Source organism: Erinaceus europaeus, chromosome 10 (genome assembly GCF_950295315.1).
Source record: "Erinaceus europaeus chromosome 10, mEriEur2.1, whole genome shotgun sequence".
NCBI lineage: Eukaryota > Metazoa > Chordata > Mammalia > Eulipotyphla > Erinaceidae > Erinaceus > Erinaceus europaeus.
This window is the reverse complement of record NC_080171.1, coordinates 6,781,396-6,799,512: the sequence shown is the minus strand read 5'-3', so window position 1 is coordinate 6,799,512 and position 18,117 is coordinate 6,781,396. Positions and strand designations below refer to the sequence as shown.

General features: G+C 40.9%; 1 protein-coding gene and 1 long non-coding RNA gene across 4 annotated transcripts in view; one reads left to right on the top strand and one right to left on the bottom strand.

Annotated features, from left to right (window-relative positions):
* LOC132540822 (uncharacterized) overlaps window positions 1–18,117 on the bottom strand; it is a 478,519-nt gene that overhangs the window by 124,359 nt on the left and 336,043 nt on the right. The window lies entirely within an intron of this gene.
* Window positions 1–18,117, top strand: part of SLC44A1 (solute carrier family 44 member 1) — a 200,347-nt gene that overhangs the window by 92,820 nt on the left and 89,410 nt on the right. For all 3 annotated transcript variants that reach the window (XM_060199059.1, XM_060199058.1, XM_060199060.1), the window contains one exon: window positions 9,632–9,725. In XM_060199059.1, the coding sequence (XP_060055042.1) occupies window positions 9,632–9,725 (94 nt within the window). The remainder of the gene's footprint in view (window positions 1–9,631; window positions 9,726–18,117) is intronic.

The window sequence follows — 18,117 nt, the reverse complement described above, 5'->3', positions numbered from 1 at the left end:
ATTTGACCTATTGCTAAGTAAATCATCAAGGAAACTTAACAACCGAGAGGCCCTGGAGACGGCTCAGCAGATAAAGCATCTGTGCGCCATACCTTGCCCGAGACCCATCATCCCCCTCCATCGTCCCCTCACTGACACCACATGGGAGCATCAAGGACCACCATGCCTGAAGGAACTCTGCTTTGGTGTCTCTTGCCCACTTCTCCTCCCTTCTCCTCTTTCTCAGACAGAAAGAACAAAAGTTCTAAGCGGGCCAGAAAACAGCCTGGCATGTTAAGTTACGCACTCATCAAGTGGGCAGGTACTCATGAGTCTGAGTAGAGGGTCTTGGGTTCAAGTGCTAACCCGCTGAGGACTGAAGGACAACAGCCTTGCAGACTGGCCGCGTTCTTGTCCCAGTGCTTCATGACCTCATAAGGTAGTGGAAAGAGCACAGGACCCGTGAAGTCTTGAATTCCAATTCTAACTTCATCGCTAGCTCTGCCATGATGCACAAAAGGCATAATACCCTCTGTGAGCCTAGATTTGCTCATCTGGAGAAATGTGGCTTTAAAAAAAAATTATGTCCAGTAGGGCCTGGGTAGTGGTGCGCCTGGTAGAATGCTCAGAGCTCAGTTGAGGGCCCAGGTTAGCCCTCCACTGCCCCAGCCCTGTCCCCTTCCTGCATCCTACAAGCAGGAGAGAGTGCTACAGGTACCTCTCTATTCTCCTGTCTCTTTTATGTCTCTCAGCCTCGATATAAAATAAAATGGCTGCCAGGAGCCATGCGATTGTGCAGGCTCTGAACTTCAGCAGTAACCTTAGTGGCAAAAAAAGAGAAAACTCTTTCCCATTGTTTATCCTGAGCTGTCTTTGAGAGGCTGGATAAAGACCACCAAATATGTGGTGACACTGAAGAAAGGGGTACCAGCTTCTCTTCAAGATCCCATTTTCTGATCCCACCTGGTTTTTCTGAGTCTTAAGAACAGAACAGCTGCCCGTTTTGTAATGAGGTTTCTGCAGTTCCTATTGTGCTTAGACAAGAAAGAGGACCAATTACCTCAGACCCTTAAGTGTGAAGAAAGCCTCCGTTGCCCAGTGTGTGCAACTAAAGAAGAAAGTTGGAGAGAAACAACTGGAAACCAGGATAGCTTTATATAAAGTTGCGGCCACGTTACAAAGAGCTTTGAGAGGGAAGCAGAAGAAAGCGGGTGAGAATCAAGGTGTAAGTTCTGCCACATGAGTCGGATTGACATGCAAATATGCACCTGGTTGTCGTTGTTTCTTTAAGTATTATGCAAATATGTTAAGCTAGTGAATAAAGCATTTTTAAGTTGCCTTAGAAATCAACATAGCTGAACATCATAAGAATACATTCTGCAACCCTCAACGACCCTGGGTCCATGATCCCAGAGGGATAGAGAATGGGAAAGCTATCAGGGAAGGGGATGGGATATGGAGATTGGGTGGTGGGAATTGTGTGGAGTTGTACCCCTCCTACCTTATGTTCTTGTTCATTAATCCTTTCTTAAATAAAAAATTTTTTAAAAAAGCAGAAAAAAAAGAAAAAAATACATTATTAAGTTGTTTTTTAAATTTTTATTATATTTATTTATTTATTGGATAGAGATAGCCAGAACTCGAGAAGGAAAGAGGTGATAGAGAGGGAAGCTTCCCCCCTGCAGGTGGTGGCCAGGGGCTTGAACCTGGATCCTTGTACACTGTAACATGTGCACTCATTCAGTTGCGCCATCACTCAGGCCCTCCACACACTATTGTTTCCTAAATATTTAAGTATGAATAAGAAATACAAAGATAAACCACATACACCTCAGAGTCCTTAATGTTTAATGGCATTGTGTTTTAGTAGTCAAACTTCCTCTTCTCTTCTGTACTACCTAGTAGTGTTTCACACAGATGTTCAAAATTAACTCAGCAAATGATATTTGTGTTCCTAGCTTGTACCGGTCATGGCTGAGATATGATGTCACATCACCAAGTAGCGATGGGTGCTTCTTAGAAATTGCAAGCGTACCTATGCTGTTCTTTGTTTATTGGAGATTGATGTGGGAAGGGTCTCTGCAGAGGGAACACTTCATAAGCAGTGAAGTAGATCTGCAGGTGTCTTTCTTTCCTCATCTCTTTTTTTTTAATATTTATTTTATTTTTTTCCCTTATGTTGCCCTTGTTTTATTGTTGTAGTTACTGTTGTTGTTATTGGTGTCATTGTTGTTGGATAGGACAGAGAGAAATGGAGAGAGGAGGGGAAGACAGAGAGGAAGAGAGAAAGACAGACACCTGCAGACCTGCTTCACCACTTGTGAAGCAACTCCCCTGCACCCTGGGAGCTGGAACCCGGATTCTTACACTGGTCCATTAACACTTTGTGCCTTGTGCGCTTAACCCGCTGTGCTACAGTCTGACTTCCCTTCCTCATCTCTTTTTTGTTTTTCCCCCTCCCCTCTCAATTTCTCTCTTCTTAGCCAATAAAATGGATAAAAAAAGAAAATGGTCTCCAGGAGCAGTAGATTTATAGTGCATGCACCAAGCCCCACTAATAACCCTGGAGGCAAAAAAAAAAAAATCTCTGCGTTGTGCCAGCATATAAATATATAATGCTTTCCTACTTAGATGTTAATTGGACTTCACCAGGCAATGCCATTTATTTTTCAAAATGAACATTCTACATTGATACTCTTTTTTGTTAACAACTATTTCTAAATCATTTTTTTAGAAAGGAATTCTTCAAAAAGTTAGTGTATCCTACAAATATCACTCTGGTAATTAGTCAGAGGTCCTGAGTTCAAACCCCCCCAGTACTACCCGTGTCAGACTGATGATCTGGTGTTCTCTCTGTCTCCCTGTCTCCGTAGCTCTTTTTCTCACAGTATCTCAAATAAATATATCTTTTATAAAGAACAAAATAGAAGAGGTTAAAGATTGATATTTTGTTTTCTTTTCCATTTAGGATGTCTGGTAGATTTAGCAGATGGCTTTTGAATGCTGTCTGTGTACCAGAAGGTAGGGATTTCAGATATTTCAAAAGCCCAAGGCCACCGTTGTCCAAAAATAGACATTCTAGATGTAAAATGACAAGTTGAATATAAGCCCCCAATGAAAATTCATGCTCTGTTTTATAATAGAATCCAACAGTGGTTTTGTTTTGAGCATGTCCAGTGAAGGCTGTGTAGTTGATAGAAATTTTGCTCAACTTGACACATTCACTCAAATACTAGCGGAGTCCAGCTCAAGCAGAGGACACAGCATGTAAACAAGCCTAGGAGCTTGTTAAGCAGCAAGAATATTAAGTCATTTGGGGGCGGACAGTGGTGCACCCAGTTAAATGCATGTGTTACCAACTGCCAGGACCCAGGTTCAAGCCCCCGGTCCCCACCTGCAGGGGCTGGGGTAGCTTCACAAGTGGTGAAAAAAGGTCTGCAGGTGTCTCTTTCTCTCTCTCTCTCTCTCTCTCTATCTCTCTATCATCCCCTCCTCTCTCAGTCTCTATCCTATCTAATGAAAATTAGCAGGGAAAAAAAAGAGGAAAGAATGGTCATCAAGAGGGCAGACTCGTAGTGCAAGGATTGCGCCCCAGTGGTAACCCTGGTGGCAATATAAATAAATAAATAAATAAGAGGTTTATCCTAGGTATCTTAGGCAGATACCTCCTTAGGGGGCCCTTGAGACCAAGGTGTTTAGAATTTATTCTGAAGGCAAGAATTTATTTTCACTAATAGCCTTTGAGTGGTTTGGTACAGAATGGGAATAAGAAAGCCTTTGGAGACCCAGGAAGAGCTCAAGAGTCTGGTTGTCAGGTCTTGGTAACTTAAGTGTCCCTTTTGGTGCAGTTTGATCAGAGATCAAATCCAGCATCCAGGCTCTTATGTATGTGCCTTGCTACTGAGTCACCTCTCTGTCCCCACCCCAACTTTCTAGCATTTGTTGGGCTGGGCGTGGTAGAGAGCACAAAATGCCTCTTCACCATGCACAGAATTCTCCTGTGGCTGCCATGTGGTGCCAAGGATCAAACCCAGATCCTCACGTGTGCACGTGTGAAGGTGGTTCTCTGCCATGGACCCCATTCCCCGGGCCCTTAAGGGTCTTGAACAGGATGGGGAAGGAAGCAGAAGACGTAGGGAGACTTGTACACTTCATCTTGGAGCTTTTTGTACGTGGTAGCTATTGACCAGGATGGGAAGGTGCACAAGGAAGCAGAAGAGATTTGGAGAATAGCCGATGGAACGCTTTGCTTGACATACTGTTTTGGAGGTATTTGCAGAACACATGTTTGTTTGTTTGTTTCTTGTTGCCTTTTTTTTTTCCATCCAAAATTCTGTTGAAGTATTGTTTGATTATAATTATCAGGAATAATCAGATGACATGAAAGTACTTGCTTCCCAAACCTTAAAAGTAATGCTTCCTCCCCCTTTGTAATGTTTGGTGTGTAATGATGGAAACATACCTCTTAGAGGAGTTGTTATAAGTGGTAGTGAGCTAAACAAGAAATAACTGAAGGGGCTGGGTGGTGGTGCCTCTGGTTGGGCACACGTGTTACAAGGCACAAAGGCATGGGATCAAGCCCCAGGTCCCCACCTGTAGGGGAAAGGCTTTGTGACGGTAAAGCAAGAATGCAGGTGTCTTTCTGTCTCTCTCTCTCTACCCTCTTGATTTCTGGTTGTCTCTATCCAATAAATTAAAAAGGATAAATAACTGAATTTTATAAAGCATTTGGAAATTAAACACTTAAACATTCTAGAATCTGCAGCAACTGTTTAGCAAGATGATTTTTTTTTCTCAGCCAGGGAAAATCACTGGGGCTCAGTGATACCTGAGCACTGGCACTGAGTCCACTGCTCCTGGTAGCCATTTTTTTCTGTTTCATAGGACAGGACAGAGAGAAATTGTGAGAGGAGGGGGAGATAGAAAGGGAGCAAGAAAGATAGACACCTGCAGACCTAATTCACCACTTGTGAAACAACCTCCCTGCAGGTGAGGATCTGGGGGCTTGAACTGGGATCCTTGTGTGTGTCCTTAAACTTTGTACTGTGTGCGTTTAACCCAGTGTGCTACTGCCCGACTCCCACAAGATAAATGTTTATATAGCCAAGTTACAAGTTACGTTCCTATGATCACTCATTTTGATGACATTTGAATAGCGTTTGGCTGTTGCCTCTGGTGCAGTTTATGTAAGTTTCACTGCTGCCACTGCTGTTTTCCAAAATTCTGCTAGACTGACTTCTGGTTGTACTGGGGTTTGAACCTGGAACCTTTGGTCCCATAGGCATGGAAGACTTTCTGCATATTCACTATGCTATCTCTCCAATCTATAACATGTATAGATTTTGTTTTAGACTTCTCATGACTCAAAGACCATTTTTCCCCTAGCTTTTACATTAGAAGATAAACTGTCTTTTACGATCAAAATATCTTGCACTTAGTATTATTTGCATTTACACTATAAAAAACAGATACTTGCTTTTTAAAATGTCCATCGGGATAAAGTGCATTAGCTAATAAACATGGAAAGAAACTGTACTATAAAATGTTTGCCGTGACTGAATTACTTTAATGTTCTTGAAACTTCTAGGTCCATCAACCCTTTGAGCAGAAAGCAGTGTAAGGCTTCTTAGGATTGCTACTCACACACTGTATGGAACATTTTCCTTTAATCTATTTAGTACAGGATCTATTTAGTGCTGGCCTGTTTCCCAGAATACCATCAGAGATAAGGCTATTATCCTTTCATTGAGCAATATCCTGAAAAGTATTTATAAAATTTCACTCTTGCACTCTGTGACCTCTTTTTTTTTAATGTAGAAAGTGTAGTGATGGAGTTGATATTCACTGAATTCAAATGGAGCAGTGTGCTTAGCAACACTGACACAAAGTGCTTTAATCGGGGCCTTTGATATTGTGGAAATCAATTCCTTCTTGGAATCTGAAAGAAATGAGTTGAAAATTCAGATAAGAAAGTTGCTGATCACTTTGGGAGACCCATAGTTCTTCTTCTTCATCTAGCGTTTGCCCTTCTTCCGTAGCCAGTCAACAGCGCATAGTTATTGGGACCAAAAAAAAAAAAAAAAATTGTGCTACCTTTTTTTCATGAATAGTTGCATCGAACTGTCAGCTGTTAGATGATTAATCTGGAGCTTGTTTGCCATTGTTGTCAAGTTTTTCCTAAACTTGCTGTTGGTAAAATCTACCTCTTATAAACTCTTCCTAGTTCAAGCAGGAAAGATAGTAATTTTATAAGCTTAATATTAGTATTCATTTTTAACCTTAAAAATCCATTAAGATGGAAAAGAACAATCAAAAATAATTACAAAAGCTTATTTGTCTTTTTTAAAAAATATTTATTTAATTTATTTATTCCCTTTTGTTGCCCTTGTTGTCTTATTGCTGTAGTTACTGTTGTTATTGTTGGATAGGACAGAGAGAAATGGAGAGAGGAGGGGAGGACAGAGAGGGGGAGAGAAAGACAGACACCTGCAGACCTGCTTCACCACTTGTGAAGCGACTCCCCTGCAGGTGGGAAACCGGGGGCTCGAACCCGGTTCCTATGCCAGTCCTTACACTTTGCGCTGCCTGCGCTTAACCTGCTGCGCTACCGCCTGACTCCCAAAAGCTTATTTTTCAATGAATTCTATCTTTAGCTGAAGGACAGTACCATGTAATTTAAAAATATTTTCATTACCAAGTTGCTTGAATCAACTAACTCTGCATGCTATGGAGACATCATAATGACTGTGCAAGAACACTTTTCTTGCTTGAGGCTCCGAGGTACCAGGTTCAATACCCGGCACCACCACAAGTCAGAACTGAGCGGAGGGGCAGAGAAAGAGAGACACCTGCAGACCTGCTTCACCGCTTGTGAAGCAACCCCCCCCCCCCCCCCCCCCCCCGCGCCGCAGATGGGGAGCCGGGGGTTCGAACCGGGATCCTTATGCCGGTCCTTGCACTTTGCGCCATGTGCACTTAATCAGCTGCACTACCACCTGGCACTCTAAAGGTGAGTTTTTGTTGATTCCTAAAACTTCTCTAGATTATAAGGACAAAATGTACATGAAATTATTTTACTCCTGATTTTGTTTTTTTTTTTAATTTATTTTATTTTTTAAATTTTATTTATTATTTTTTTAGCCAGAGCACTGCTGAGCTCTGGCTTATGGTGGTGGTGGGGTGGGGAGGTTGAACTTGGGACTTTGGAGCCTCAGGCATGAGAGTCTCTTTGCAGAACCAGTATGCTATCTACCCCCGCCCCTCCCAGTGTTGTTATCCCAATGTCTTCCCCCTGTATTCCTTCCTATTCCCTTCTCACAGCCTCATATGATGTTTCTACTATTACTCAATTCAAGTTAAAATCTGACAGGTTTACTTCACATTGTATTTCCAGTTGTTCTGTTGTAAAAATGTAAATGCAGTGCTGTTTTATTTATTACTAATGACCAAAGTATTTGGCCAAATTTGTAATAGTATAAAATGTTCCGTTAGTAAAATAAAATCTACTGTATTCTAGTTTCTATCCTACACCACTAGCTGGCCACTACAATAAAGGACTTGCTGAATTGCATTCATATGAATTTGATCTGTTGTTTAGATGCATTTTCAGCATGTAGTTAGTGAAATCAATGGCTGTTTGCATAGCCAAGCTAAAGTTAAACTTAATCTGTTTAAAACTGTCTAAATTTTGGAAATCCTCTTAGTGGTTTTATCCATCTCTTTGGTTTACTGACACGTGCTATTTCTTACTTCTTGAATAAGAAAAAAAGTCATTTATTATCTGACAGTCTGTTTATAATCCTTTTAAATACTTAATGTGGAATACTTGAAAATGAGAGACAGTATGTAGAGCTAAGCATGAATTTTGTAGTTAAAGATCTGGAATTTCAGGAGTCAGGCTGTAGCACAGCAGGTTAAGCACATGTGGCACAAAACACAAGGACCGGCATACGGAGGATCCCAGTTCAAGCCCTCAGCTCCCCACCTGCAGGGGAGTCGCTTCACAAGCGGTGAAGCAGGTCTGCAGGTGTCTGTCTTTCCCCCTCTCTGTCTTCCCCTCCTCTCTCATTTTCTCTCTGTCCTATCCAACAACGATGACATCAGTAACAACAACAATAATAACTACAACAATAAAACAACAAGGGCAAGAAAAGGGAATAAATAAATATCTTTTTAAAAAAGTTTTTTAAAAAAGATCTGGAATTTCACTGTAGCTCTAGTTTTATCATTTGGCAGGTTATTTGCTTTGTCTCTTAGCCTTTATTTTCTCATCTGCAAAGTGGGCTTGTGAAATGTCTGTTTTCTAAAGTCACAGTAAATTACATACATATAGGCATGAATTAAGAGAGGAGGTAACTCGACCAGTGACTTTGCAGCGTTCCCAGCTTGGCAGGAGGAGGGAAGCGGTCCCTTGCAAGCCCTGTTGGCATGAGAGTCCGTGACTGCTGCTGCATCGCAGGATAGGGCTTATACTGACAAAAACTCTTGGCTTCTTCAGTGGGAGAGTCTTATACAATGTTTCTTTGGCTTAGTTGTTTGAAGACATTGTTCATAGAGTTTGGTCATTTATAATTTTCTCTCTAACTATAATACATGAACTGAGTACAGGACAGAGAATACAACAAATACTCAATTTAAGTAGTTTTGTTACTTGTTAGTACGCCTCATTTACTAATTCAAATATTTTTCTTTTTAAAAATATTTATTTATTTATTCCCTTTTGTTGCCCTTGTTGTTTTATTGTTGTAGTTATTACTGTTGTTATTGATGTCGTCGTCGTTGGATAGGACAGAGAGAAATGGAGAGAGGGGGAGAGAAAGACAGACACCTGCAGACCTGCTTCACCGCCTGTAAAGTGACTCCCCTGCAGGTGGGGAGCGGGGGGCTCGAACCAGGATTCTTACGCGGGTCCTCTTTCTTTTATATTTGTTTGTTTGTTTATTATTGGCTAGAGAAAGAGAGAAATTGAGAAGGGAGGGGAAGACAGAGAGGGAAAGGAACAGGCACCCGCAGCCCTGCTGCACCACTTGTGAGTTTCTCCCCTGCAGGTGGGGACCAGGGGCTTGCACCCGGGTCCTTGCGCACTGCTATTTGTGCGCTTAACTAGGTGCACCACTGTCTGGCCCCTAATTCAAATTTCTATATAAATTATCTGGGGCAGGCGGTAGCACAGCGGGTTAAGCGCTCATGGCACAAAGCACAAGGACCAGCGTAAGGGTCCCGGTTTGAGCCCCCGGCTCCCCACCTGCAGGGGGATGGCAACACAAGTGGTGAAGCAGGTCTCTCTCCCTCTCTGCCTTGCCCTCCTCTCTCTGTTCACTCCAGTAGCAATAACAATAACAATAATAACAAGGGCAACAAAAATGAGAAAAAATGGCCTCCAGGAGCAGTGGATTCGCAGTGCTGGCACCAAGCTCCAGCAATAACCCTGGAGGCAAAAATAAATGAATAAATAAAAATAAATAAATTACCCAACAACTTTGTTTTAAATGATTGAAATCTGATACTGTAGATAAAATCAGGTTCTTCCAAACTCTGTAATATTTGAAAACTGTATGTTAGTATTAGCATGTCCAAAATAGTAAGGTGGATTAATAGAAGAATGTATTTAGACTGTATTCTGCTGGCTAACTTATAACTTTTCTTTCAACAGGCTCATTACTATGTAGCTACAACCTAAAGCCTTCTGAATATACCACAAGTTCAAAAGCTTCTGTTCTCTGCCCTAAACTCCCAGTGCCTGCGAGGTAAATGTTAAATGTGTTTTGTTAACCTGTAGCTTTCATTTTGTTGGTAGACTCTATAAAAATAGTCACTGCTGCTACCCTGCTGCCCTGGCCTAATACTTTTTAAAACATAGTTTCAAAGGTAGTAGAAGAAATAACATGCAATTCATATGCATTTCCCTAAAAACACACACCACTTATCTTGGTCTCAGGCATTTTTAATTTCTTTTGGAAAGTTCACTTTTGTATTGCCATAAATTTTAATTACATAGAAATGCTGAGTCATTATAAAATGTATAGTACGCTTAGAAGCCAAGCCTCAGTCACCAAAATTTCTTTGAAATTGAACCTAGTAAGATTTTTTCCGAGATTTTTAATTTTCTTTGTACGTTTCAAAAATGTGCTAGTTATTATTCTCCATAGTTTGTTCCTGATTATATCTTCTGGGTACATTCTTTTTTTTTTTATAGGTGCATTATCTAATATAAATAGTTTGTTATATTTTATCCAAGTTTCTATTCAATAAATGCTTAAGTACTTAATGTATGTAATTGGTAAAAGGGTGAAACAAGAAATGTCTCCTCTTTGGAGGGAAGGATTCCACAACAGTTATAAATAATGGCAGCTTTAAAATTACAACATTTTTAAAAAGGAAATAACTTTTCAAAAATTGTAGAACACATACTAAGAATGAAGTGTGTAGGATTTAGAGCATGTCTGATCTGGAGAACCCTAGCATTTATCACATGAATTAACTTTTCCAAGAATAAAGACTCTCAACTACTTTGATTATGTAGCGTGATACTGCAGCAAGCAATGAGTTCATTTTCCAAGGCTCATTTTCCTTAGATTTCATCTGAATTGCAGTGAGGGAAATTTGTATTTTATTACTTTAAATCTGAACTTCCTGTTGCAAGACAAAGGAAATTATATTAAAGTCAAAATTTAAAGCCTACGGTCAGGATCAGAAGTTGGGGAGGGAAAAAGTTCTGATCTATCATAGGGAAATAGTGTATTCTGACATCTTTTACATATATATATATATATATATATATATATGAAGCTTTTTTGCATCGTTAGGCAGTAGTGGATAAAACATTATGTATAACCCAAATAAAAGATAGTTGACTTTACTCTAAGTGGTCAGTCATGTTTATACTTGTAAGACAGAAGCAAAACTTGGTATTAGTTTTCTAAATTCTTTTTTAAAAAATATTTATTTATTCCATTTTGTTGCTGTTTTTTATTGTCAACGACTGCCACCTCTCCAGATTCAAAGGAGGTCTCGAAACTTTACATCAGGCTCAACCTGATGCTGTTGACTGGCTACGGAAGACGGGCAAACGCTAGAAGAAGAAGAATTGTTGTAGTTATTATTGTTGTTATTATTGATGCCATCTTTGTTGGATAGGACAGAGAGAAATGGAGAGAGGAGGGGAAGACAGAGGGGGAGGGGGAGAGAAAGACAGACACCTGCAGACCTGCTTCACCTCCTGTAAAGTGACTCCCCTGCAGGTGGGGAGTCGGGGGCTCAAACCAGAATCTTTATGCCAGTCCTTGCGCTTTGTGCCACCTGCACTTAACCCGCTGAGCTACTGCCCGACTCCCTACTTTTTAAAAAAATTCTACAGGCGTAAAAATGAAGTGACTATTTTAAAAGATACTAGGAGTTGCCTACGAATTATGGATGTAGTCTTCCAATAGCTAAGGAGCACAGTTTATGATAACAGAATATTATGGGGCAATGTCTGTCACCTTATTTAAGCAAATAGCACTTGACGGAGCTTCCTACACAAATTAATAATAATAATAATAATAATAATAATAATAATAATAATAACTGGGGCCAGGTGGTGGCACACCAAGGTTGAGCGCATGTGTTACAATGCACAAGGACTCAGGTTCAAGTCCCCAGTCCCCACCTGTAGGGGGAAAGTTTCGTGAGCAGTGAAGCAGGGCTGCAGGTGTCTCTCTGTCTCTCTCCCTCTCTTTTCCCCTCTCCCATCCCTCTCGATTTCTGGCTGTCTCTATCCAAAAAATAAATAAAGGTAATAAAAAAGTTTTTTAAAAAGAAGTGTCCCTTTAAAAAATAATAATAATAACTGAACACTGAGTCCAGATGATCTAAACCAGAGGATGAGTTCTGTGTCCCTACTCCTTCTTTAAGTTTATTTCGCAGTGAGAAAGAAGTAAGTTGGGATAGCCCGAGCATCATCCTGGAAATGAAGTGTCAGGAATCAAACTCAGGCCTCACACTTGACACTCCAGCACTGTCCCACTTCCTAGTCCACTCTGTCACCATTTCATACTCATCAGCTTGGACCATCTTCTGAATCCATTTATAAATCAGATTTCCTGCTATGTGGAATGGCGATATTAATAGCCCTGAAGTTGTTACATAGCCATGAAGTTGTTACAAGAAGATGTTGTGTTTGGCATTTGTCTTAGAAAGCAGGAGTTCCTTTGATAGTCACAGGGGGAAAGAAAAGAAGATTATTGCTTTTCTTTTTTTTAAAAAAAAAAATTTATTATTCCCTTTTGTTTCCTTGTTGTTTTATTGTTGTAGTTATTATTGTTGTTGTTATTGATGTCATCGTTGTTGGATAGGACAGCGAGAAATGGAGAGAAGAGGGGGAGAGAAATAAAAAAGATTATAAAGGTAATAATATGAAAAGCTCTGTTTCCTTACCTGCTTAACTGCTGACACCTGTTCTCAGTGCATACTTTGACATCAGAGTTGTTATTTGAAGGCAGGAACATGATGAAAGGATAGCCGGAAAGGCTTGGCTAGAGGTCTCGCTGGTTTTCTGTAGAGTGAGTGGGACTTGCAAGCGGAGGGCTGTTCATGGGGAAAATCCTCCACTGAATGTGACCCCTGAACCTGCCCCGTTGAAGACTACCTGACCGTAGTTATCTTTGGTGTCCAGAAATAATTCACAGGTAATAGCAGTCAGTCACTGGAAGGAGAAGCATGGTGTGTGGGCCTGGGTTTTAGAGATGGACAGACGTGGTCTGGCTTCCAGAAAGGTCATCCACAAGTGTCTCGGTCAGCCAGTATGCAGCGAGCCAAGATACCACCTGGCCATAATGTGCCTCTTCTGTATGGAAAGGTCCTCAGGCTCTGGCTATTTTAGGACCTCCTGCTATAAGTGTCTTTTCACTTTTTTTTTTTCTGAATTAAGTCTGCTGATAAATAAAAGAACTAACAGCTGAAAGGAAAAAGGCAAATTAGGACCTCATAAATGTTATACATAGTTATACACAGATCTTTTTGGATGGGTGTGTGTTGGGTTCCTTAGGCTATATCCCCAGGAGAGGAATTGCAGGGTCATAGGGAGGGTCCACTTGTAGCTGCTGCGAGTTCTCCAGACTGCTCTCCACAGAAGCTGGGCCCATTGACATTCCCACCAGCAGTGCAGGAGGGTTCTTTTGCCCCCACAATCTCTCCAGTGTTAACTGCTGAATTCTAGGTATTACTAGAGGGTGGAGCAGTACTCAACACAGACAAATGAACTCATTTATTCACTAAACATTTGTTTTGCTGCCTCTGGTGCTTAAAAGGTAGTCAAATAACAGGGAACTAACAGTATGATACATTAATAAGAAACAAATGACCACCAGAGAAATTTTAAAAAATTAAGTGAAGGCATTTAGGTAAAAAAGCATTCTGTCCATCTCCTGGTGTGTTCTAGACAGCATGTTAAGCTTCTCTCCTGGATGTTTTTGCTTTGCTTTCATTTGGTGAAGTCGGAGCCTCACATGCGCAGTTTCATCAGGATGGGCCACTCTTTTTAAAAATATTTTAATTTATTTATGATTGGATAGAGCCAGAGAAGTCGCGAGGAGAAGGCAAGATAGGGAGGGGGAGAGACAGAGAGACACCTGCAGCCCAGCTTCACCACTCTTGAAGCTTTCCCCCTGCAGGTGGGGACCAGGGGCTTGAACCTGGGTCCTTGTGCACTGTGCTGTGTGTGCTTAATCTGGTGTGCCACCATCTGGCCCCGGGCCACTCTTTTTTATTGAATAGAGACAGAGAAATTGAGAGGGGAGGCAGAGATAGAGATAGAGAGACATTTACTGCGTACCACTTCACCGCTTGAAGCTTTCCCTTGTAGGTGGAGACTAGGGACTTGAACCCATATCCTTGTGCACTGGCATGAGTGCACTTACCCAGGTGTGCCTCTACCTGGCGCCCACTTTTTTATCCAGATATCTCTATGTAGAGATACCACAGACGATTGCTGTGCTCCACCTGGGCATTGGGCATGGCACATGGGAAGGTCCCTGGTGAGCTTTATCCCCTGGCCCCTAAGCTTCTCATGTATATTATCACACTTAACCCCTCACTAAAGCTTCTAAGAATACTGTTTCTAATATATAAATGAGGAAATGGAAGGCAAGGGATATTGAATGAATTGTTCAAGGCTACACAGCTAATTGTTGGAAACCAAATTTGAACCTAAGATCTCATAAAATCTATGCCACAGGATATTTCCTTGAGGGAGCGGAGCATAGATCCAAAAGAAGAAAATAAAGAAACAAAATGAAATTCATTACATGGAATTAGATTATTGTTGTGTCATGCTTTTTGTTTGCAGTAGAGGTCTGGCCAGACCTGTTACTGTTATTCATTCTAAAATGAAAATTATTTAATTAGAAATCATGTGTAATTGCTTAGTTGTTTTGCAGTACTTTAAAACAATTGTATGGGATGCAAACTCTTTTTTTAAATATTTATTTATTTATTCCCTTTTGTTGCCCTTGTTTTATTGTTGTTGATATTGATGTTGTTGTTATTGGATAGGACAGAGAGAAATGGAGAGAGGAGGGAAAGACAGAGGGGGAAAGAAAGACAGGCACCTGCAGACCTGCTTCACCGCCTGTGAAGCGACTCCCCTGCAGGTGGGGAGCCGGGGGCTCGAACCAGGATTCTTAGGCCAGTCGTTGCGCTTAACCCACTGCCCAACTCCCAAGGGATGCAAACTCTTATAAGACATAAGAGGAGAGAGAGAGCCAGTATTATTTGTCATCACACTTTGAGGGAGCTTGTTAGCTATGATCCCAAGTTCATACTTAAAGACAAATGGACTACATTTCCAAGGTAAGATACAATTTTCCTGCGAGTGAGTGATTTTAAAAAATCTTTGAAAGACTCATTATAAAATTCATTCTGTTTGTGTTGACTCATGTTTCAGTAATGTGAAACCGCATTAATTCCTAATGGTACCACAGTGACTTCGTAAAGATTCTCTGTACTATAGGCTTTGAAAGGTCAGCAGCCTTACTGTAGATAGAATTCTTTATGTTTGTTCTTTTTTTATTAAAAAACACAGAGTATGTCCTTTATATTAGGCATTAAAGTAGAAATGATTTCATATACTAGTTTCTCTGAAGCATTATTTTCTGAGAAGCATTTGAAATCTGATTTGCCTCATCTTAAATTCATCATGTCCCTTGGAATTATTTTTTACTACCTTTATTTATTAGATAGAGACAGGCAGAAATCAAGAAGATCAGGGGAGAAAGAGAGAGAGAAAGAGAGAGAGAGAGAGAGAGAGACCTGCAGACCTGCTTCACCACTTGTGAAGCTTTTCCCCTGAAGGTGAGGACGGGAGGCCTCGAACCCAAGTCCTAACACATTTGTAACATGTGCACTCAACCAGGTGTGCCAACACCTGACCCAACCCTTGGAATTAAATGGGGAAACCTGAGACAAATCATTTCAGTCATGATTACTTAGGTCTTTAATGAGAAAACAATTCAAGTATTAGAAAGTAATGACTGTTGTTGAGAAAAAGAAGGACAAGGGCATTGAGCGCTTTTTTACTTTAATAGCAAGTTCCTTACTACTATATTCAAACATTATCTTCTTATATTTATGCCTGTTATTTCTCTTGCTTTTTATCATTAAGAGCCCATTGGCCATCATCTAGACAAAGTAGTTAATCAACTTGTATGAATTTCATACCTTCAAATTTAAAATTGTCAGTTTGCTTTTAAATTGACATTGATGAAACGGCAAGGTAAGGGACTGTTGCTATCTTGCTCCAGGTGTTTGATAGATACTTCTAACAGTTCTCATTCCAGTGGTCCAGCCCTTACACACCATGTGAAAATTATTGAAAGGGTAAATTCAGAGCAGATGTTTCTCCTAAATTATTTTTGTTTAAGTAAAAACTAAGAATCCTAAGAGTATCATTATTCCCTTTTCAAATAATTTATACTCATTCTAAGTCTGACAAGCAGAGGACACTGGAAATACCAAGACTGCTCTTCCTAGTATGTAGAATCTTTTATTTATGGGTGAATTCTTTGTAATAAACCCAGTAATGTGATAGTGATAGCAGTTAATAATCATGATATCTGAAAATACTTTTAAAATTTGTATTATTATCTTTATTTATTGCATAGAGACAGCCAGAAACTGCGAGGGTAGGGAGAGGTAGAGAGGGAGAAAAACAGAAAGATCCCTGCAGAACTGCTTCACATTTTGCAGTGCTTTCCCCTGCAGGTGGGGACCAGGGGCTGGAGCCCAGTCCTTAGGCATTGTAACCTGTACACTCAACCAGATGACCCACCACCCAGCCCCTTCTGAAAAGACTTTCTCAGGACTTATGTCCTTTCAGCTAACAGAAAAACTGAAAGAAAGAGATGGTGTGTTTGCAATCTGTGTAATAGTAGTAGACTCACTCAGGGGTTTTGAACCTAAGTCCATTTTTCATTTCTTTATCACAGACTCCACTCTCTTTTTGAAATAATGGATATTTGTCTTTGCGTATAAGAATACATCAGCATACTATTAGGCTATGGAAGATGTACCTAGAACCATCCCTAGACAGGGGATACGTTTCAGTTAAAACTATCTGATGAGAAAGAGGAAACAGAAGCAGGGCCAAGAAAGTGATGGATATCAAGAACAAGAAAAAGAAAAAAGAAAAAAAAAAACCAACTTCAAATTCTTTAAGGTTGGCTATGTTTTATTTTACATTTAAAGTTGGAAGGAAGTGAGTTTAACAGAGACTGAATCTGCTCATTGGATAACAGGCCAGATGAGACTGTAGATAAATGGAGCACAAAGGGTGTCAGGTACAATTAGAAGTCCTTAGGGCACTAACCTGGCATGGACAGTGTCTGGATATTTTCAGGGGGGAAAAACAAACAACATTTATGGGTCACAACCAAGGTGTTCCTTTAAAGATTTGTGTCTGGTGCTAAGTGAAGTGAGTAAAGATCTGGGAAGCAGCTACCAGATGGTTTCATTCTTAGGTGGAATATAGCTAACCAGAGAAAACAAACTGGCAGAAGAAATTAGTAGCCCAGCTGTCTCCCAGACTTTGGCAGTTAGTATCAGAGGAAAGGAAGGGCATACTTAGTGGTGGTGGGGGCGGTGAGCTGTGTGTGCACAGCGGTTTCTAAACATGGAATTCTGTAAACCAACATGAATTTCTGATAATAAAAACAAAGGAGAAGCAGGGAATACCTGCTGGGCTAGCGTGGGGATGCCTCTTCTCTGGCACATACTCTCTGGGTTGGAGAGATCATGACCGGAGTCAGCCTGGGCTGCTACTCACTCAGCGACATGAGAGAGATGACCCAGGGACAGAGCTGGTGGTGGCGAGGCGATTCAGTCCTTTATTGATCAGAGAGCCCAGGCTTTTAAGAGTCGGACTCAGAAATGGCAAGTCAGAAACGGAAATGGCTTGACGTGGTTTGGAAAGGGGCGGAGAAAGGCAAAAGGGGCTGAGAAAGGTAGGAACTTCCTTAGCAACTGTTGCGAGGGTTTTAACTGGTAGGATTAATAATACCCTGCAGGCAGGGAGGGTCTTGAGGGTAGAAAGAAGATAGATCAAAGGAATGGAATGGGTGGGGATCTTTCAGGCAAAACAATGATTATGTAGATAGTAAGGGAGCAGGCCGTAGTATCAGGAATGCAGGGTGCTTTGTGAGGCTGGGAGTCTGATAAGAGGAGGCAAACCTTGGGGGTTTGTCCCTCCTTGCTTGACCTCTCAGTAGAGAGAGAGAGAGAGAGAGAGAGAGAGAGAGAGACTGACAGGATGGATGTCCCCTCAAGTCAAGCCCTGACAAGCTCAACCACATCCTCACAATTTCCCGACAAATTCCAGATTATTAAAAAAAAAAAAAAGGATTCCTATCATCCTCCATTAATTTAGGAGCTTATGGTCACTTTGAAATCCATTTTACTTGTCTCCTGTAATTTTCTATTTTATATCATTTAAAACTTTTGGGGATAGAACAGTGACTCACATATCTCTCCTTTCAGTATTACTTAGAATGCAAGGACCCATCAAGTATCTTCTTTGGATAATGTGATACTTTTCTATGTCTGTGCAATCCAGTTGCGAGCCCAGCCCCAGCCATTGAGAAGGAGGTTTTGGTGCTGTGGTCTCTCTCT